At 37.6% G+C, this 23264-nt stretch overlaps 1 protein-coding gene across 3 annotated transcripts in view; it reads left to right on the forward strand.

Annotated features, from left to right (window-relative positions):
• Axud1 (AXIN1 up-regulated 1) overlaps positions 1 to 22461 on the forward strand; it is a 35133-nt gene extending 12672 nt beyond the window's left edge. For 2 of the 3 annotated variants that reach the window (XM_029308740.2, XM_029308739.2), the window contains exons 2-5: positions 11718 to 13557; positions 14770 to 15020; positions 16171 to 16593; positions 17493 to 22461. In XM_029308740.2, coding sequence (XP_029164573.1) covers positions 11718 to 13557; positions 14770 to 15020; positions 16171 to 16593; positions 17493 to 18671 — 3693 coding nt within the window. In that variant the 3' untranslated portion in view covers positions 18672 to 22461. Of the gene's footprint in view, positions 1 to 10100; positions 10768 to 11717; positions 13558 to 14769; positions 15021 to 16170; positions 16594 to 17492 lie in introns of those variants that run through there. The other variant, XM_029308741.2, reaches the window with a different exon arrangement.
• Positions 22462 to 23264: the final 803 nt, after the last annotated feature.

Consider the following 23264-nt stretch of genomic DNA (forward strand, 5'->3'; position numbering starts at 1 on the left):
AAAGCAGTAAACTAGAAAATTCGAATAAATTATTCAAAGCAAATAAAGAATTTTTTAATTAGAGCTCGTAATAATTATGTGCGTGTATGAAGAGAAACGAATAAAGCACGCAAAAGAGAGTGCATGGAATAATAAATATAAAATGCTACTTTAAAATTACAATAAAAGGATTGGTTTTAACGTAGTAGTAATTATTTCAAAATTTCATTTATTGTTCCAGAAAAAATTAGTTTTTATATTCCGATTATATTGTCAATTGTAACTTAGGCACAAACCGTTATCGCGAAGACGAAAGGAAGACAAGGTGACCGTGGAAGTGAGGAGGCTTGTTTGACCTCGCTATTACAATCCCGTTAAGCAGAAGTTCGTCTCGTGCCCTGACTGCACCTCGCTAGGATCTTTCACCGCTTTCCTTTTTTCCTTAACTTGACTGTAACTGCACAGATCGATTTGACTTTGAAAAATTCAAGATTGACACAAGAGGAATTCTTTTATTTTAAAATAGCTATCAAAAATTCAAGCTGCCTCAGTTTAATTTTCGAATTGCACTTGGAACAACTGAGAAATTATAGCCACAAGAAGAGAGTTTAATTATTCTAAATTTTAAAATTTTTTACGTTTTATTCATAATTTAGGCTATTTTCCTTTCTCTTTTTCAATTTCGAGAAAGGATTTGAAAATTAAAATAGTAGCTTTTAGAGATATTCAAGTTGCTTTCTCTCTCTCCTTAATGTCTGACCGCAACGATTTGAACTACTTAAAATTCAAGAAAATGGATTTATTGCTCAAAAAATTTAAAATCTTCAAAATTAAACATTTTTAAAATATCATACAGTCGAAAGTTTATTGACAAGGGTTCTAAAATTTAATGTTTAAAATCTTGAGTTCAAAAATTGGAGAGCATCCTGGAAAATTTGAAGATCTAAATCTAGATGATCACTTCTAATTTATAGATTTCGAAATTTTCGTATACAAAAATGAATAAAAAATAAAAAAATTCTAGCAAATAATAAATTCAAAGATCCACAATTATTTTTACATTTAAAAAAGAACAAGCACAAATAGTGATTTAAATTTGAAGAAAGCTTGAAATCGAAAATTTCCTCGAATTCTCCGGGTAAAGGCTTGAATTCGCCAATATGTCAAACGTACGAATTAAATATTCGGAAATTCTAACTAGTCAGAGATTCTAGAGAGCGAGGAATCGAGCGGGTCCTCGCGAGGGAGTACGTTGTACTCTCGAGCGAATGAGCGAGTAGATTGTGGTACCGTGACACACGTAATAATACCTCCTCGCCCGTTATCTTCCCACATTTCTCTCTCTCTCTCTCTCTCTCTCTCCAGTTCCATTACTACTATACATCTCTTCCCCTTCATCCCCTCTCCACCCTCATGCAACAGCATCGATGTCGTCGGTTGCATTCCGCGCCTGGACCGCGAATTGAATGAGCGCGTCGGTAGTCCTCGTATTGGACATGCAATCAGTGTACGAGGATACCGTATGTCATTCGAATCCGCGACAAACGATCCTACTCGAAAATTCAGCCACTTCGAGATCTCAAACTCGAAAAGTCTTCGAACGTTCCGGGAGTCAACCTCAAGGCTTTTCAAATTATAAACGAATTTTGAACGCTTCAGATATGTTAAAGTCACCTCAGTCATTCACAGACCGAAGGATGCAAATTTCAAAAATCCACAATTTGCTCTAAAAATTCCAAAATTTCGAAACTGTTCCGTTTCAAAATTCGGAAATTTTCAAAATCAAAAATGTGATAACTCGAACAATTTTTAAACGTTCCGGGAGTCAACCTCGAGAATTTAAGGCTTTTGAAATTATAAATTTGAACGCTTCAGATATGGTAAAAGTCACCTCAGTCATTCACAGACCGAAGGATGCAAATTTCAAAAATCCACAATTTGATCTAAAATTTCCAAAATTTCGAAACTGTTCCGTTTCAAAATTCGGAAATTTTCAAAATCAAAAATGTGATAACTCGAACAATTTTTAAACGTTCCGGGAGTCAACCTCGAGAATTTAAGGCTTTTGAAATTATAAATTTGAACGCTTCAGATATGGTAAAAGTCACCTCAGTCATTCACAGACCGAAGGATGCAAATTTCAAAAATCCACAATTTGCTCTAAAAATTCCAAAATTTCGAAACTGTTCCGTTTCAAAATTCGGAAATTTTCAAAATCAAAAATGTGATAACTCGAACAATTTTTAAAAGTTCCGGGAGTCAACCTCGAGAATTTAAGGCTTTTAAAATTATAAATTCGAACGCTTCAGATATGATAAAAATCATCTCAGTCATTCACGGACCAAAGGATAAAAATTTCAAAAATCCACAATTTGCTCTAAAAATTCGAAAATTTGGAACTGTTTCTTTTCAAAATTGAAAAACTTTCGAAATTAAAAATTTGAATAATTCGGAAGCTTAATATATCTATTAATAAACCAATTTCGAAGTTACCAAGCTTAAATCATAAATATAAAATAATTTAATAGTTTGTAGCTCGTATATATAATAATAATAATAATAATAATAATAATAATAAATTGATGCTTTTTTGAACGAGCAAATTTTTAATCCTGTATTTATTCATTTCGACACGAACTTGTGTCTTTTCAATCATATTACATTAAATCATAAAAAATGCAAGGAGTGAAAAAAATTTTCCATTTCAAGATCGCCTGAAAGCCAGATACTCGATTTGAAAATCCGAGCGCTCGCAAATCCCGACATCACGGATTCGGATCGAGGACTCTTAAAGATCACTAAAACGCTTCGTGAATGGCGCGTTAAACGGTCTCTTAATAGCGTCCAGCTGGCGTTACGCAGTCATTGTCGTCCCGGCCGATTGTTACGGCACTGAAACGCTATAGCATTATATGTATATGGAAGCAGAAGGCCCATGGTACGTATGCACGTGGGCTGCTATAGCGCTACACTGCGGTGGGATCGATTCGGCCGGAGGGTGGGTGGCAGCACCCCCATTTACAAGCCTCAATATACACCCCCGCGGCGCACCCCGTCCGTTTGTCTGTCTCCTTCGCGGCCCTTCCTCTCCGCGAAATATCCGCAGTTTGTCTCGAATAGTCCTGCGATTTCTCTCCCTTCTTTTTTCTCCCTCATCCATCTCCCCGACTCTATGGTCGCTCGTCGTGTTGCTTTCTTGTTAGCGGATAGGAGCAGATTTTTCGCCACCCGCGGGATTCCTGATTCTCTTTCTTTTGCCGAGCAGAATTTCTGACTGCAAAAGTTACTTGTGGAAATTTATTTAACGTTTGATACGTGTTTAAATGTTAATTTTGTTCGCGATAAATGTAGGATTCTTAATAAGCCCAATATTATTTCAAATTGTTTCATAATTTATTTCCAATTATTTCATAATATAGTATTTTTATATTCTTACAACATAATGAGAATTTTTTTCCATCGGATTAAAGTAATATATAATTAAAAGCAGAATGGAGATTTGAGTATAAAAACAAATTAATTATTAACATAAAATTAGAGCGAAATTAAGTAGAAACGAGATAAATTAAATTAACGAGAAAAAATGAGTACGTCAAATATTTGATTTTCAATTCAACTGCAAGCCGAATGAATATGTCGTTAGAAAGGGTGAATATATTCTTCCTTATATGTATATACAGAATTCTCTCCTCTTTGTTAGATGCAATTCCATCTATGCGAAACTGCATAGCTATCCGATCATCCGTACATAGTTCGATAAGTCCCAATCGATATGCGTCAATAATTCAGATTAAGTTCCGACACCTTCCTTGGGCAGCCGGATTTCGTTACTAATTGCCTCATAATGTTATCACGGGGTATCTCTTCTAACTACTTGCCGTTAAATTAAAATTTCAATTAAGAAAAATCACTTTATAAGTTTAAGAGGAATCATTCTTCGAATTATATATATAATCGCTAATATCAAATTACATATTAAGAGCTTGACAAATTTTACATATAATAAAATTAATGATTAGAAACTTTATAAATTTAGTATTTTATTTTATAGTTAAAATTTTTAATAAAAAAATTTCTTAATTGTTTTATGCATGTGTTTAATTAAATCTGTAAATAAATAGAACAATATGACAATAGACACGTATATAAAGATCATTCTGAAGATCCAATTTGCAATTTTCTTATTTTCTTAAAAAAAAACTGCCGCTAAATTAAATATCCTTAAGTAGAAAAAAGCATATAATAATATTATTGATTAGAAACTTCCTAAATTAGATATTTTATTTTACAATTAAAATTTTCGAAAAAAATTCTTAATCACTCTATGCACATGTGTTTAATTGAATCTTTAAGTAAATAAAACAATATGACAATAGACGTATGTATATAAAGATCATTCTGAAGACCCAATTTGCATCTTTTTAATCTTAAAAAAAAAATTGCCACTAAATGAAATATCCTTAAGCAGAAAAAGCATATTGTTTGTGTAACTTAACACGCGTGAATCTCCATTCGAGCGCTTGTTTTCGCGCGTCTTATATTCATCGGCAGCTGCTTAGAAAACACCGGCCACATGCAGCGACGATATTAAGGGTTGGCTCGTAACGTTCACTCCTTTCACCAGGCGAATGGAATCACGAAACGGAGAGGAGGTGGCGAGGGATATATGTACGAAGGCGACGGTTTGATCGGAGCTTGATACGGATTTTCGTGGGAAAGAGAGGAGCTCGAGCTCCGTTGCGCTCCGGTTTCCGCAAAGCCGAGAAAAAAAGAGCGAGGGTAAAAGCGAGAGAGAAAGAGAGAGAGAGGAAGGGTGGCTCGTACGTAGGGAAAGGAGATAAAAATGGTGGGCGAAGGAAAGAGAGAGAAAGAGAGCCGACATCAAAGCGGTTTTACGACACTGGCAGACGGCGCGATATTACATACGACGCTTTCTATGTATTGAGAAAGCTTTCTCCTTCCCTTTCTCCTCTTTTCGCCCCTTTTAATTATGTTTCGCGTCTCCTCTTCTGCATGCGTTCTTAATGCATTATCTTTTTGTATGCATCGTGTGTATATATCTCCGTTCCCAGATTTTTTTCTAAGAGAATGGAATTTCCATATAAGAGAAAAAGAGTTCTTAAATTTAAAAGTCTGAACTCTCTCAAACGCTTTTCTTTTTATAGCGTCTTTAGTAAAGTCATCTCTTATATATTGAGAAATTTGAGAAATAGATATGTCTCATAATTATTTATTTAATTTCATTAATATATATATATATATATATATGAATTTAGAATTTAAAAAAAATTTGCAAATAAAATTTTAGAAAGCTTAAGGAAACGCTGGCGTTGTTCTGTTTTACCGACTTTAAGTTAGGTTAGGTTCACTTTTTATTGAATATACAGATTGAAAAATCTTCCAGGCTTTTAATCTCATTTTTATTACTTCTGTATTATTCTTTCATGTCATCTCTATTGGGAGCGCCATATTTTGTGCACAAATAAACCGCAGAACTTTTGTATTAAATAACTATTGTTACGAGCTGATGCAAGAGGCCGATAAAAAAAAACTGTAATGTTTTAACTTTTATTGGTTTTTATACAGCTCGTTCATTATTATCAGTACTTTAATTGTGGAGAATTGATTTTTCAATCAGTATAGCCAATAAAAAGAACAGCTCTTGAACACAACGTCGGTAAAATAGTCATGGTCAGCAACCCCTTAATCTGCAAACTTATCCACGGATTTGCCAGAATCTGATATATTTCTGACCGTACACCCTGTAGCGATATAAAACGCAATGGGACGTGTGCGCCGCGTGCCAGGCAGTCGGTGTTCACGAAGGAGAGTAACGAGCAGCCGGCAATATGTGGGCCTTGCCAACACACCGAGAAATACACACACACACACACACACACACACACACACACACACACACACAAACACACACAAACACACACAAACACACACACACACATATCTATATATATATCCGCACAAAACATTGTGGGTCGCTTTGGCATAATAAGAGCGAGGGAACGGGACATAATACAGAGCCACCACCTCCGCTCGTAGTGGCCTCCCTGGAAGCTACGGAATGTTACTACCCTCCCCGGTCCTCGGCATCTCGGAACTGGCCCTCTTCCCGTTCCCCTCTTCCTCCATCTCACGCGGAAGATTCCGGGAACATAGCAGCGACGTAAACACGTTAGTATATCATTAGACGATGATCGAATCGTGGCTACGATCGAGTTTCCAAGAGTACCAGAAATTCTCCTGAAAGGAAAGAGCTCTCGGATGTCTGATTAAATAAATGATAGTTATTTTTCTTCGACTAATTTCGAGCAGCCTTTATGTTACCAATATTCTTAATTTGATATTTCAGAATTAAATTATATCGAGTTATTTTTTTCTTCGTAATTTTGAATCAATTATTTATTTTTATTTACACGAGTTAAATTATATAATAAAATAACCCTCGTAATATCATGCGTAATGTTATTTAAATAAATTATTACATTTTATACATTTCATTAAATTACATATTATACATTTTTAATTTATATATTATATTATAAATAAAATTGATGTTTTAAAAGAATTTTATTTTGATTTTATGATTCATTAATAATATTTCGATTTTAAAATTGATTAATGCGTTGCTTAATAATATATTAACTAATTCATATTAATTATCGTATAATAATTAATTAATATATTAGCAAATCTATTCAAAGCCATCACGATGATATCTCTATGGCAAGTAAACAAGCTGACAAAAAAAAGAGGAAAGAAAAATCTCGCGAGTGTGAATTGATGCGACACAGCAAAGGAAAGAAAGAGATCGCGATCGCGCACGATTTCAATTTTGCTCTTGATTGTCTTTAAGTAGAAAGCAATTAATATTGGGTAGCCAAGACGGCGCTTCAAGATGGTGCGCAGGAGATAAACAGAAGCAGAGCCGAATAGCATTCTATTAAGTATACATTGTGACTGCTCGTTCTATTCAATTCAATTAGATGAAGCATCAAGTTAGTGACGACTAGCATCCTCAACGCGAATTATTTCTAAACGCGGTTGTTCGAAGATGCGAGAGTGAACGAGAGATTTCTTATGGTTACGAATCATATTATTCGAATGTCTGTTTTTGAACTAACTTGATAAAAATTCGAAAAAAAAAGCAGGATCTTTTGGTGCTATTATTTGTATTTGGTACGATTACTGATTAGTATTATACTATTATTTAGATATCATTTTATATCATTTATTTAAATTAAATGTATTATTCATATATCCAGTAACCAAACTCAAAATTAGATCACATACAATTATATTTATAGCTGGAAATCTGTTGCAAAGCGACTTTGCGCTTATGGCGGATCAATACTCATGCGAGAGCCAATTAATAATGATACGAATTCCCTGCTGCTCGTTATATTACTGAGATTCATTATTTTTCTAAAAATGCTAGGAATTCTTTCGAAATACCTTGAGATATGCTAAACTTCCAAGAGCAAGACTTCTGCTCACGTGCCTGTTAATTTCGCAGCTGCTATCTGATTCTCATCTTCTCCCGTGCTTAAATTGAACGCATATCCTTTCTCTCCATCGAACAATTAAATTCAGACCGAAACGATCATTTAAACGTTCCTAAAAAATGACTCGATTATTACACAACGCGTTACTAAGCTTAAAAAAATTCTCCGTGTTATTTATTAGAATTTTTCCGTTATCCGTGCAAAGACAAGAACCTCTCTTTGGAGAATTCATATCTCAAGATATCCTCCAGCTGCTTAAAATTCCGCAAGAGAAATCTCCGTTCGCCTTCTATACGCGCTATCCGATTCTCGTCATTTGAAAGAAAAAAAAAGATGCATATTTCACCGATTCGATATCGAGCGAAATTGAACGTTCGTAAATTCAACGTTAAGCAGTCACACGCATTTAGCATCGGAGTAATTTTGCAGCAACAGAGAGCGGATCAATACTCGCGCGAACGCCGATCAATAATCCCGGTAACCTTTGACTAGGTGGTTTATACACACCAGCCAAAATTCTCCGTTCCTGGACGAGATGTCAGGCCGACGAGCAAGGCATCTCCGCGGGAAGGGATACTCTCGTCTTCTGTGAAAATTCCAAGAGAAGGAACCCGACTCGCCTCTCTTCTAGTATCGCACAGCGTATAGCGACAATTACAGTGCTCGGGCCGCGCAAGCGCTGCGCTCTTTCGTTCGTTGAACCGTTCGTGAGAGAACCGCTCAAACGTATACATACGTGTGTGCATGTATGTATGTGTGTGCGTCGGACAAAAAGAAAAAATGTAGATTAAAGAGAAAGAGAGGGAGAAAGAGGCAGACAAAGATGAAAAAAAAGAGAGACACAATACCGCGTCAATTCCGGTACCGACATTATTTTCGCGGATTCATAATCCAGAAATATTTTTCAAATATTATATAAGCGATATAGCAAAACAGTGGTGGTGTAAGTAATAATAATGGTGGTAATACTATTTATTTGGGTTCGAAATGAAATTTTCTTTCATTAATTTCGAGTCAATTTTACATTGTCACAAATGTCCAAAATCTTTAACGAGGAATGTTGTTCTAGTCGCATTTAGGGATATTACGTTTTTTCTCTGGCGTTCTGTTTCGAAAAGACGGCTATCTTTGAAGAGTAAATTAATCGATCGCGATTAAGTTGGCCCGAGACTAACTTTCTGCTTAGTCTTCTCGAGCTAAAGAGAATCACGTATCTTCAGGATAAATCTCGATGTCTCCAGTCGATAGCTAAACGTGTTTCGGAAGAACATTTCGAAATATTCGATGAGTTTTTATATATAATTCAACAAATATATCTCTCTTACGTCAATCAATTTATTATAAGTTATTATTGCGTGTGATTATTATGCACACAATATGCATTTCTTAATGGTTTCCCTCTATTTTTGATTACTTTTACAAGAATCGAAAGAATATAAAGTTTTTGAAGACTGTAAATCTTGAATCACGATCAATCACATTTGTGATGTCTTTCGAATGAAATTATATATTCTATAATTATTCATGTATTATTTATATAAGAACCTATATGTCACATTTATGCCAGGATTTATTCATGTATTAAATATTTATACGTTCTAAATATTTTTATTTTATTTTATTACACACATATATATATATCGTTTTTTTTTAAATTTTGTGCAAGTCAAAAGTGGAAAATTTTACTCAAATATCTACATATATTAATAAAAGTAAATGTCAAAAAATTATATTTTATTTATATATTATACATAATATGTAATACGTATAAAAATATATATATATATGTGTGTGTGTGTGTAAATTTATATTATTCATTTATCTACAAATTATTTATTCCAAATCTAATTTAATTATTAATTTTGTTGATTACAAATTATTGTAGATGATTATTTGCTCTAGTTTAAACAAATTGTTCCTGTTACAAAGTTTGTAGATTGATTTATTTCGTTCATACCAAATTACTGTAATTAATGAAATATATATAGATTACATATGCTGCGCATCAAGTTCTTCGCGGATAAACTTTACTCTCCTTCGTCGATGCATCACCGCTGCATCATTGGCATAATTAGAATGAATGCATCATCGGTTATAGAACTGTCAATCTGCATCGTACATTTCAGATCATAATCTGCAATAGCGCAGTTAAGATATTTATTTTACGCTAAGAACAAAATTCCATTAATTACAAAACGCAATGCAAAGAGATCATCATTTTTCTCAGAAGAGCACCGTTTCGAGAAAAAAAAAAAAAAACTGGTTATTTGTTTCATCCTTTTTCGCACATAAAAAAAGATAAAAATTTAATTAAAAAACAAAAAGAAAAGCGCATTTGGAAATGAAAATATACAAAAACATGGAAGAGAGTAAAGTGACGTTCCCGCATCCCGATGACTAATCCGATGATCTACCGGGTGTGCTCGTAGAATCGCAGCGTTCTTTTGCGCGGCACATTGTGTGTGCATCGTTATATTATGGATTCACCAACACACGCGTCGGCGAGACGAGTCGAGTCGAGCCGAGTCGAGTCGATTCGAAGCGGATCCGACGAGATCGCGGCGTCGGCGTCGCTCGGCGTCATCGACGACGCCGACGCCGCCTCCGCTCACTCTGCTCCGAGCTGTCAAACGCGCCGCACACGACCTGGTCGAGCTCTCCGCTCGCATCACATTTACTATTCGGGATCCTCCGACACACTCTTCGCCCTGTGCCGTCTCATCATCTTCAGAGACCACTCGGTCGTTTCCGGAAACAGCGTCCAGCTCGCTCCCTTAGCTCGTTAACAGACCGCTTCTTCGCTTCCGGATAGAAAGTTTGGTTCTCCACGTTCTTCAAGCTGATTTCCTCTGTACTTGTCGACTTCTCGTCTTCGACGATCCCCTATATCGATCTCACAATCTCAGCCGCACGAGTCGGACGAATCTCAGTTCTGTGCGGTTTCCATGGGAGAGCCGGCGCGCCGGTAGATCCCTCTCTCCTTCTCGGAATCGTGTCCTTGGAATCGCTCGCCCGCTCCTTGCGAATGTCGTCGAGCAACTCGTTGTCCTCCCCGCTCAAGGACACACTTGATCCTGCGATGAGAAATGCCTATTGCCGGCGTTTCGCGGCTCATCATCGCGAACCGGAGGATGGCAGCCGGAGTCGCGAGACGACTTAAGATCCCCTGAGACCACAGCTCGGATTGCGGGCCCTCGAAGATTACGGCTTATCAAAGTCGGAGAGCGAGAATCGGACCAGGCTGGAGGAAGAATCGTGCAACTTGAAGGTAAAAGCTTCCCTCTGACAGGGGTCCATCGCGGGGGTTAGAGTATCGCCTGTCCCCCTTCGTGTCTCCCCCTCTTTCTCCTCCATACCGGCCGGCTTTGAATCAATAATCTCCGACCAAGATTATATGTAGGCTCTCCTGTATATAGTATCTTGTACCTTTGACGATGAGAAGAAAAAAAAAATAATAATTCGAGGAAAAGGGATTTTTTTTTCGAAATTGATTTTTCTTTTCGCATCGATGCGTCCTGTTTCTCTGTCTTTTGTTTCGCTCTCGTTCTCTTCTGGGTCTAGCAGCGGTGCGCGATATCAGTGCGCGGATTATTGATTTCTCCATTCTCTCTCTCTGGCTTGCTTATGTTATTTTCGTGAAAATGGTAGAGCGCGATGATCGTTGATTATAATAACGGTGATATCACTTATCTTTCAGGAGAAAGATAGGGGCAGAAGAAGTCATGGTTCCCGCGGTGCACGTAACGACCCAATTAATCTTTATTTCATGTATGTTACTTTACCGTCTCAATTTTATGTTTGATATCATTTATTTTGTTTCAGTTTACGTTAGTATTTTTATTTTTACATTCGCAGTATTTGTTTAAAAATTTTTAATATATATATATATATTTTTTTTATTCTTGACATAATTTATCATTTTCAACATATTTAACATTTTTAACTAATATATTTTGGTAAATCTTTTTTATTTATTTGTATGGAATGTTCATATAATACATGAATAATAAAGTTGTTATTATTTTTTTTTTTTAATTTGATATTTACAGAATTTTTATTTTAATAACCTATTGATATTTATGTACGATAGGTCACAGCTGGTTTGCGGACTTAATTATCTTACGAAGAGGGAAAAGAGCTTCTTTTAAAAAATTAATTGCTACGTTTTCGTTGAAAAATGATTCTTAATAATTCTCGATTTAAACTTGGTATTTGCAGATGGCAGAAACACCCGAGATGGAATCGCCTTCGGCCCGTCAGGACTGTCTCGTTGAGGCCCAAGAGGATTCCACCTCAGTGGAGCCTGAAGCGGAAAGCGTATTATCTTCAAGCAAGACGATGACGACAGAAGCTGAGGAGAGCGCGCGAGATTCTCGCGAGGACTTGGCGCGCGAGAGACTGGACAAAGGATCGGAAAGTCAAGGACCTCAGGAGAGACAATCGAGCGAAGAAGAGGTAGACGCGGACCTAAAGTTGGCAAAAGAAAGCAGCGAGACGGGGAAAAATTTAGATATTGATTTCGACGTGGTGGCGTCGACGAAAGACTCTCTCCGAGAATCCGAGGAGTCTTTGAAGATGCCTGATTCTCAGAATTGGAACGCCGAGGATGAGGAAGATAGAATTGAAAGGAAGAGGTCGACCGGGAGCGACTTTCTGCCAATCGGCGCCGAGATCAGAAGGGTTGGCGTCGAAATCTCGGAGGAAGAGGCGACCCAAATGAGAAACGACGTCAGAAGGTTGTCGCCGGTATTAGTGAGTTTGCGGGAGAGAACCCTGGGCGAGGTCTTCCTATCTTCGCAGTCCTGTCTCTTCGCGGACGAGACTGACGGGAAGACGTCGCGGAGTAACGACACCCCGCAAGACTCATCCGCGAAGAACGATTCCAAAATTGAGGCTGTCGATCAAAGTGAAATGCGACACGTCGACGAGGAGGAAGACACGGTCATCAAGGTCGGCACGAGTCTTTCAGATTGCTCGAAGAAGCTGAACTTCGATGAGGAGATGCTCGACGCGGCTTCTCCGGTTCCTTCCAGGTCCGAGGATTCAAACGAAACGAGTCAGGACACGCCGAGCAAGAACGAAGTGACGTCGAGTCCTGCGTCGAGTCTCGTTTGTCGACGTTTAGCTGTGGTGCTGAACCGCATCAAGGAGGAAGACATGAAAGAGAACAAGTCGACGGACGAAAACGTCGACGAAAGCCTGTGGAACGTCGAGGAAGGTCCTGTATATTCTAAAAGGAAAAGAAATTCCGTCGAGGAGGAGTGCGATTCGTCTTCGGAGACTTTGAAGACCAGGGAGAGAAGCCCGAAGAAAGTACGGTGGCAAAATCATTCCTCCCCGGTGACGAGATCGAAGAAGTGCGAGCTGACGGAGGATAGTCAAAGTCCGGATCGTAATCCGATACTGAAAACGTGTAAGGTGGTATTGGAACGAATGAAGAGCGAGCTCGAGCACGTTGAGGAATTCGAGGCGCTCAAGAGATCCGAAAGAGAGGAACTCGCGCCCGTGGCGGTGATCGGCAAGCTAGAGGTGGACGAGGAGGTGGTGCTGACGAGCTCATCGTCCTCGGCCGAGAACAGCCGTGCGTTTAACGAATTGGACTCGCTGGAGACGACGCCGAGCTCGCCGGAAGAGGGAGAGACCACGCCGGAAGAGACGTCGGTCGACGTCGGCGCCGAGGGTGTCGACACCGAGACGGAAACCGAGACCGGCTCCGACAGCTCGGAGGTGTCTCCCATGACGAACATCCGCGACGTCGACATGGCGTCGGAGCATCAGCTGCCCTGCTCCGAGGAAGGGCCGCTCTGCTGCGTGGAAGCAATGGCGCCGATCATGACCAGGCTGGAGACCGAACGACCGGAAGCGTACACGGAGGACTCCGCCGAAAGTCTGACGCTGGCCACCGGCGCCAGGGACGAAGTTAGATCCGATGGCAGCGATTCGGGTCTAGGGAACGAGATTTCGGGGGATCCTGGACCGGCGCCAGCGCCGGAGAGCGACTCGGAGACCTCTTTCCTCGACCGACTGCCGGACGATATCTTGTCTGACAAGGAGAAAGGTAGGAAGTCTTTCTTGTTGCAATTTTTTGTTTAAAAATTGTTCAGATTTTTTTATAGTGTTTGAAATTTTATTATTTTAGAATATTTTAGATGACTAATTAGTCTTCTGATCTTTAATGAAGATATTCAAAATGTTGATGACATACGTGAACTCTCATATAGTCGTTTAGATGACAAATTGGATGTACAAATTATCATATCACTCGCTCATTAATTTTTAAACGCTCCAAAAATTATTTTCATTTTGATTTTTATTCTCTATCCTTTTATTCATCACATTTTATACATCAATTACGAGATACTGTATATCAGATGCTATTTTATTCAGCGTTTAATTTTGGAAGTGTTCAGTACTTTATTTATTCAGTGTCTGAACTGTTATTCGTGTATGCATGAACCATGTTTTATTATTTATTCGTTTTTTATAAAAGATTCTCTACTCTGTTTTATTCCATAATTATATTCGATTTTTAAACTGTTAACCAAAATTTTATTTATTCAACGTTTGCATTGTTATTTGCACGAAGAATATTTTATTATTTATTGTACCTTTATAAAAACTATTGTACAATATAATTGAAAATAATATAAAATAATTAAAATATTCTCTATTTCTATAGTACACAATTATTTTTAATTTAAACAAGTTGAAATTTCAAGAAAAATTTTTCGTCAAATTAGACCATTTGAAACGATCTTTCGAAAGTTTTTATGTTTAATACAAAAGTTTTAAAATTAAAAGCAAGACTTCTCCTTGCCAGTTTAATCTCGCAGTTGCGCCGGTCGAAGATATCCAGCGAGCGAGTGAGGAGCGCGCAACTCGATAAGCCTTGCATCGATTGTCAACATGCGACACACCGGGTGTTCCGAAAGCGCAACCCGTAAATTCACAAAAAAAATTCATAAAATCTTCGATCCAAAAATTGTCACTTAATCGATCCACCGAAGCCTCAAATTAATAGCTTCTCTTACAGCAAGAATCCGCCATATATTGATTTCTTCATTAATTGATCAAAGATACTATTATCGTCGCGAAGGAATTTTTGCGTTGACAAGAATTTCGTTTCGAAAATTTCACACGGTACATATTGCTGACAAGGAAAGATCGCAGTACTATTTTTTTTATCGATACAAAAGTGCACAAATCGTGTCGGCGACTGGAAGACGGAATTCTGCATGCTACATTTCATGACACGATATGTTCCTTTCAGGCGTGAATCAACTGGATGGCTTCGCGCCGTCCTCAGGTACGTCCGAGGCCTCGGGCCAGGCACCCCTGACAAGTTTCCGGACACTTCCGGCCAAGAGCAATTTGAAGCGCAGGCTGACCGACTGCATGGAGAGCGAGGAGTCGCGAAGCAACCCCGATGAGCCCGTGAAGAAAAAGCGCAACATCCAGTTCGATGCAGTAACAGTTTATTACTTTCCCAGGACGCAGGGCTTCACCTGCGTACCTTCCCAGGTGAGTCTTAAAAAAAAGTCTTTTCGCTTCTTTTTCACTTTTAAGCAGCAACTTTATATGCGTGTCTTCTCTATCTAAATATTTGGTATCTCTATTTTAAATGTCTTGTTATATTTTTAATTTATTTATTAGATGTATCTAAATTTTGTGTAATGTTTCTATGCCGTTGCTCTGATAGAATAAAATTTATTTAGCCTCGTTCTCTTTGTAATCGCATATTTCGTACATTGCGGATTGTTCATGTTTTCAGGGATTTATCTTCGAAATAAAATAAGATCCCGCGAGATAAGCTCAAATATATTTCATGTATTGTCAGTTATCTATCATTTATTTATTTTCGATTTAGCTTTTTTTAGCACATAAATATCTAATTAATAACTTTCTCTTCTCCATAAGATAATTAAATCCTGTAGCCTATTATACATAAATATCAAATTTAAAAAACAATTTTATTTGATTGTCTTATTATATTACTCAAATAAAAAAATTTATTTATATCCATAAATAGTAAAATGCTTCAAAAAATTTCTTGTACTAAGAAAACATGGTATTATTTTAAAATATTACGAGAATGCTAGCCGTCGAATTTATATAATGTGTCATACAAAGATTATGTAAGAAAATAAATTTCTTTTTCTTTCGCTTTTATGCAAGACATCCTGTTTGAATTTCTCCCTCCAATATCATTTACGATATCATTCAATCATAACACGATAATAGTCACCATTGAATTTGTATAAGAGACACGATTCTACTTTTTTGTGTGCCATTACTTTACAATAAAATTTTATAGCATCGTGATATGATGTCTTTTATTGATTTCAGCCATAAGGGACTCTGTCGACTGTACAAAAGTAAACGAACAAATTTTCTCACCAATGTGACAACATAATATCACGAGACTATTCGTTTTATTGCTAACAGGGTGTATTTATTTTACATTATTATTATTATTAATATTTCAATTTCATTGAAATCATATTACCTCCCAATATATACGTTTGTCATTAAAAAAAGATAAAAAAATTAATCTCTTTTAAAGAGATTTTTCCGCAAAAAGAGATAAAAATTTCATTCCCAAAGTACGTAAAAAAAAAAAAAAGAAAAAAAAATATTTTGACAACGCAATCGATTTTATTTTTCATTTCAGGGCGGCAGCACTCTGGGGATGAGCGCGACGCATACACACGCCGAGAGATTCTCGCTGTCAGAACACGCGGCTGAGCAGAGGCGAATCCATCGCGCGCATCTCGCGCAATTGCGCTCGGAGCGCAACTGCGCGACCAGCTGCGTGACCGAGACGGCGTCGAGCTCGGAGGATCCGAGCGACGACACCGACGAGGAGCCGAGCGACACCGAGGAGCTCGACATCGACAGCTACTACTTCCTGCAGCCGGTGCCGACGTGGCAGCGCCGGGTGATGCTGAGGAACGCCGGAGTGCGAAGGATAGACGCCGTCGAGAAGGACGAGTGTCGCGACATACGCGCTAGCAGAGAGCACTGCGGATGCGGCTGCAAAGGATACTGTGATCCTGAAAGCTGCCCCTGCAGCAGGGCGAGCGTCAAGTGTCAAGTAAGTCGCGAAAAAAAAAAAAAATTGCAATTTTCATTTATATTTATTTCTTATGAGATACTCGTTCTCTATTCTCAATTATTTTCAAAAGAGACTCCGTCAGATATATGTATATATGGTATGTGTGAGAAATTGTGATCCTCAGTGGATATAAAGTGAAAAATTAAAGAATAGCTGACCTACTTTTTTAAAAACTCCAGAGGAGTGTAGATTTAATTTCCCCTGCTTTGGGATTAATATTTTATGCGTAATTTGGATTTAATCTTTTAAAATTCTTAAGAAACCACCGACTCCTCTAGCGATTAATCTTTCCATTTATTAACACATTCAGTTCAGATTAGTTCTTCCGACAAATCTGGGGATTAATAGATTAAATCGAAATCGATTTTTTCTCAAGATAAAAATTAACAGAGGACATTATTTAAGAGATCTTGAGAGAATAGGTTAAGAATAATAAAAAAATGTAATTAATTGTTACCCTAGAAAAATGTTTCAAACAAAAATGTTTTCATATATTGTAATTATCGAAAGAAAAAGCAATCGATTAATTTATTCAGTCGATTTAAAAAGCACATAGACTATATATTATCTTTTTATCTTCGCAACCAATTTTTGATATAATTTTCATTTTAAATGGGTATGATTTTCGGTTTTAAATAATATTTTTATAATCTGCTTGTTCTGTAATTCCATAAAAATCAATTTTTAATTAATGTAAAAAAAAAAACTCGACCGGTTGAAAAAGTTTGCTACGTTAAAAATTGAAATAAAAAATGATAAAATTATATTAAAAAAAAAAAAAAAAAAAAAAAAAAAAAAAAAAAAAAAAAAAAAAAAAAAAAAAAAATGAGTAAGCCTGATCTCCCGAAGCACAAATTTTGATCGAATTCGACTTTTAGGTGGACCGGCCGGGATTTCCTTGCGGCTGCACGCGGGATGGTTGCGCAAACAGCTCCGGCAGAATCGAATTTAACCCGGTGCGTGTGCGAACGCACTTTATTCACACGCTAATGCGCCTCGAGCTGGAGAAGAAGCAGCGCGAGGAGGAGGTCGGTGGCGAGCACGCGGATCAGGTTGCGGACAATCAGAGGCAGGTCGGCAGAGGAAACGGCGCTTCGCTGCGAGACATCGATTCCCTAGGGATGGATATCGCCGGCAGGAGCGGCGACGCGTGCGCGATCCCGGGTCCCGCGGGCGGAGGCGGATTCACGACCTTGCACTACGAGACGGGTCACGAGGGTGGTGTGGTGACAGCGGGCTGCCAACCGGAGGTCCCCGGCACGAGGGAGGACAGTTTAGACCTGTACGCCATCAGGGACGATTGTTACGCGAGCGAGGACACGGTCGACGGCAGCCAATCGGTCGCGGTGCAGCGGAAGCTGCATCCGGAATTCGGCCAGGCCTTCCAGAGCTTCTCGACGGGGGCGCAAAACGCCGGAAGTGGCGGCGCCGGAGGTGGCATGAGCTTCCAGCAATCCTCGTATCAGGATTACGTGACGTCGCCGTACGCGAATCTACCGTCCACGTCGCGGGTCTCGCAGTTCCAGCCGCAATTTCAATCCTCGCCTAATCCGGCCGCGTTCGCGCACTACGGACCCTATCCAGGCACCCAGGATCCCGCGAACGCCGCTCTCCATCAGGCGCCACCGGGTCAGCAGCAACAGCAGCAACAGCAACAGCAGCAACAGCAGCAGCAGCAGCAACACTCGTCCTACGACTCGACCGTGTTCGCGCAGGAGGAAGCTGCGAGTGCAGCGCAGTACACGAATCTCACGAATTCGGTACAACCGATGAACGCGACGACGGTGGTGCAGCAGATGCAGAGCAAGCTCGAGCCCTTCTCGGAGCTGCTCAGCGGCAGGTATTCGTACTACGGCGAGATGCACGAACCGCAGCAGCATCACGGTACTTACGGAACTCACGGTGGCCACGCGAGTGCGGCCGGAAAAATCGCGGAGATGGTCGTTGAACCGGGCCAGGTAGTCGGGGAGCAACAGACCGAGGGCACATCCGAGGATTGCGACGAGAACTTTGGCGAGATTATCAAAAAGTCGATGGTCGAGACCGTGTCCGCTTAAAATGGGGAGAAACCTAACGGAATTTCAGGATAAACGCATCGAAAATAAGCGTCAAAAACCGGAAGAATACGTAAAGAACCTTTTTTAACGCTCGAAAGAGTTTATTTTCTTCGAGCCTTTTGTCGGGAGAGAGAAAATGTCCGAATATAATTGTCTGAAGTTCGAGGAGTATAGTACAGAAGTTAATATTCCGGTATATACACCCCGATATATAGACCCTGTCGCGAGAATCCCGAAGTCGGAGGACTTCGAGGACGATTTAAGGGGATCCTAAGCTAAACTAAGTTTCCTTCCTGTTTTATCGACGAAATGTGAGGTTGAATAAACTATAAATCTATTTATTGGCTATACGGATTGTTTTTAATCTGAAATTAGAACGCTTCGTCCTTTGTTAATCTTAATACTTTAATTTGTACAAGAAAAGATTTATCAATTTGTATATCTTGGTTACAGAGTCACGAATGCTTAGAATTCATAATTCTCCAACTAAGATATATGAGACTATACAGATTGATCAATCTTTTTCCTGTACAAATTAAATTATTAATATTAACAAAAAGCGAAGCGTTAAAACGATCCGTAGAGCCAATAAATAGATTTATAGTTTATCTAACCTCACATTTTGTCGATAAAACAGGGTGAAAATCATAGATTTCTCCAGCACGTTTAGGATCATCTTAAACAGAGGGGGAATTTTTTCGGAATTTACTAATGATGATGAAGATATATAATGGTGCCCTCCGAGGGAAAAGAAAGGGGCCATAGAATCAGACTGACGAGGGGGTTTCGAGAGGAAATCATTAGAGAATTTTGCGGTTACGACGTGTGCGTCCGCCCGGGATGGAGAGACTCGTAAACGTCATCGTCGACAGCCTCGTCGATTTCTGCAGAAACGAGATATCGGCTGAACCGCTTGACTTCGCAAACTGAAGAGACCATTTACGATTTTTATTGCAATCGATTTTTTTTTTATTCACGGCAAGGGCTAAAGTAACGATTACAAGATTGTGAAATTAAGTGATTCATATCAAGGTATAGGTCGACGACGACGTGATCGAACGAGACGACGAAAATCTGAGCTCGCGCCGGTTTCGAGATGATTTTTCGAGCTTCGAGTTCTCGTCGAGAATCTTCAAGAGTGATCCGTAAGCAATGACGAAGAAAAGATTTCAACGAGGTTGTGACCAAGAAATAACATGGGATCAGCTTATAGGTTGCAGTTTATAATATCTAATACTTTAATACTTCTAAGCGTAGGACCGAAAACGGGTCTTTTTAAAACTAGCCTCGAATCGAAGGGGCTGCGGTCCATAGTTAATATCTATCTAGAACGAATCTGCTACCTCTAATTCGAAAGAACCGCTCTGGAATGTATACTCAACTTTTGTCAACGTTTATATATTATTTACTTAATCGTATTTTATATAGAAGTTAATATTTTTAATACAATATTTTTTACTTTATATACAATTAATTCGATATTTTTATATATTAAAATTTATATGATACTTGTATAATATTAATATGTAGAGAAAAATATGTGTATAATTTATTCAATATATTTTATAACAAAATTTATCAAATAAAACTTTAGGGACTAAGATTCATATTAGATTAATTAATCTCAATTTCTTACACTCAAACTATTAGCATTAATAAATATTGTAAAAAAAACTGTGTGCTGAAAAATGCATTACAACTCTTGATGGAAATGATATTCCAGAATAAGAAGTGCGGATCTTTCGACTCGTTAGAGCAGCAAAACATATCGTTCTAGAGCGATATTTCGAGACGTAAACGAGGCGACAGCATTTGGCTGAGATTGCCTCTCGAAAACGGCAAACGCAACAATAGCAACAACAAAATAAAAACGCGAAAAAAAGCATATATACACGATACATTCATAGATGAGCGTTAAAATATGATTGTGATACTTGTGCGTACGAAGAAAAAAAAAAGAAAAAGAAATGGTGCGATCTGTCACCAAGTTCATCGGTTAAGGAACAAATCATGCGGGACTTTTTTTTTATGCCGATCAATCATAGAAATTACGAGTATTTTGATGGTGATTATTTCGACGACAAAGCGCGGATTTCGATTATTTTTCTCTCGCAAACGTATCCACCATAAATTACTAAGCGAGGAAACTCGGAAAATGTCAAACGCGTCGAGCGCCTGAAAAATATTTTTTCAGATGAATGCATTTTTTTATACCCGCAGCAATTCTTTATATTTATAAATCATTATATATATTATATAAATTTATAATGATAAATAATATAAAGAGAGAAGAGAGAGAGAATATATATATATATATATATATATATATATATATACATATATATATATATATATATATATATATATATACTCTATATATACTATAATATATATAAAATTATACATATATATATATATATATCAAGTATATACAAATGTATATAATTGTTAATTCTTTATTTTTGTAAATTATTTCATCGTCATGACCATGATTCGATCAAGAATCTAAAAATTAATTTGTTTGCTCTAGAAATCGAAGTAAGTTAGTCTCATATGCGTTGCCAGCGTGTTTCTAAAGAACTTTTCTGTAATTATAATTATATATACATATTATAATTATATAATTATACACATATACAGCGATTATATAATACTGTATATTTCTATTCTTTGGCGCTCGATAGATTTGAAATTTTCCATTTTAAATTGTTAATACACGTCACATGTACAATTGTAATTACTATTACAAATGTATATGTAATAATATATATATTAACACATTTGTAATTAATTTTATGGTGCCTATATAATTATATACATATACGATCATGCGATGTCTTCTCTAAATAAAGGAGGCTTTCCGAAAGTGTGAACGGGTAAAATTAAAAAAAAAAAAAAAAAACGATAAAGAAGAAGAGACAGAAGAGAAAGGAGGAAATTCGCGCTTGTGCTCGGCTTCTCGCGAAGAAACGTCGAGAGAGAAAAGCTCGCGAAGGGCACAACGCAACATCATTATCATCATCACCACGCCGACTACTTATCTTTTGCACGCCCATCATCCTCAATCAATCCAACCAATCAATCGCCCCGTAGAAGATATTGCGACAGAAAAAAACGGACCTCTCTTTAGCGCATCCCGGGACGTTGATCGCTGTGTCAACGATTAATTGAAATATTATATATAAATATATAAATATATATAAATATAAGCGAATGTAAACGATACGACGATAGTATTAAATTTATACACGTCCACACACATTCACACACAAAAACATATATATATATATATGTATATATATATATATATATACACGCGTACATACATACAGACATACAGAGACTCGAAGCCGGACGTGTCAACTTTCCGCGAAGCATTTTTTTTCTTTTCTTCTTTATTTTCTTTTTCCTTTTCGCTCCACAATCGCGCTGTCATACCTTACTGTGTTCATCATCGGTGATCGGTGCCTAATAAAATGAGCGAAAGGCAAAAATGGCTAAAGACAAAAAATAGCGAAAAAAAGAAGAGAGAGAGAGAGAGAGAAAAGAAAGGACGAGGGCATAATACGAGGGTAAAACGCGGAGGTTTTGCCCAAAATGCAAAAGGGATGTGACACGTCCGCGCACATGGCATTGAAAAAAAAAAAAATAAATAAAACAAAAATTATACACGTATGTAAGTAACTTTTAGAGTATTTGAGTAAAAAAGAGGCATACATAGTTGATAGCGTTTTATTAAATGTTGTGAAAAACGTCTCTCATCTGTCTGTCATCTAAATGTCTGTCGTTTAAGTGTCTTCTATCTTCGTATTCTTGATGCGCGTTTAGGGTTAAAAAAAAACGGCTGTATCTTGATAAACTATATCTTTTCTCTCAAGATAGAAAATTTGTGGATTTAAAAATTAATTTAATAAAATAAAAAAGTTACTCTATACAATCTTCATCAAACATGGATGATATAAATGTTGAATCGAGCAGCCACCTTTAATGCTAAAAGCGCCTCAAGAAGATCTATGTTTTACCAACATGTTTCTTTTATTAACAGAAACTCCCAACATTTTTAAAAAGTTTTCATCCTTTCCTCATCATTCCCTTTTAGAACATAGTTTTAAATGCGGCTCAAGTTTCTTTATTTAATCATTTTTAAATAATTTGTATTATCAAATTATTTATGAAGAAATATTCGTTTTAGCGCATATCATTATTTTTTAAGTATTTAATCAATGTGGATTATTATTTTCATTATAATCAAAATTGAGGAAGTATTAGAATTAAATATAGAATAAAATACGAATTAAATAAAATTCGTATACACGGGGTTAGAGAATAAGTTTGGCAGAAAAAAATTTCGAAAATATCATATAACGATCTCTCATATCTCATATTTAAGATTATATATTTTCAACGAACGATTCCAAAAATGGGAAGACTGTCATCGCTCTATTCTCTTCAGAAACCAGCAACGAAAATGGCAAAGCGATATAGCGATTCTAAACATGGCGCGTAAAGTCCCTCTCTCTTCATGGCATCAACACAAACGTGAAACCTTCAACGAAGCCTCGGATATGACTAAACCGATGGTAAGTCATTGCC

This window comes from Nylanderia fulva, unplaced genomic scaffold, assembly GCF_048542155.1.
Source record: "Nylanderia fulva isolate GAGA-0341 unplaced genomic scaffold, ASM4854215v1 Scaffold15, whole genome shotgun sequence".
NCBI lineage: Eukaryota > Metazoa > Arthropoda > Insecta > Hymenoptera > Formicidae > Nylanderia > Nylanderia fulva.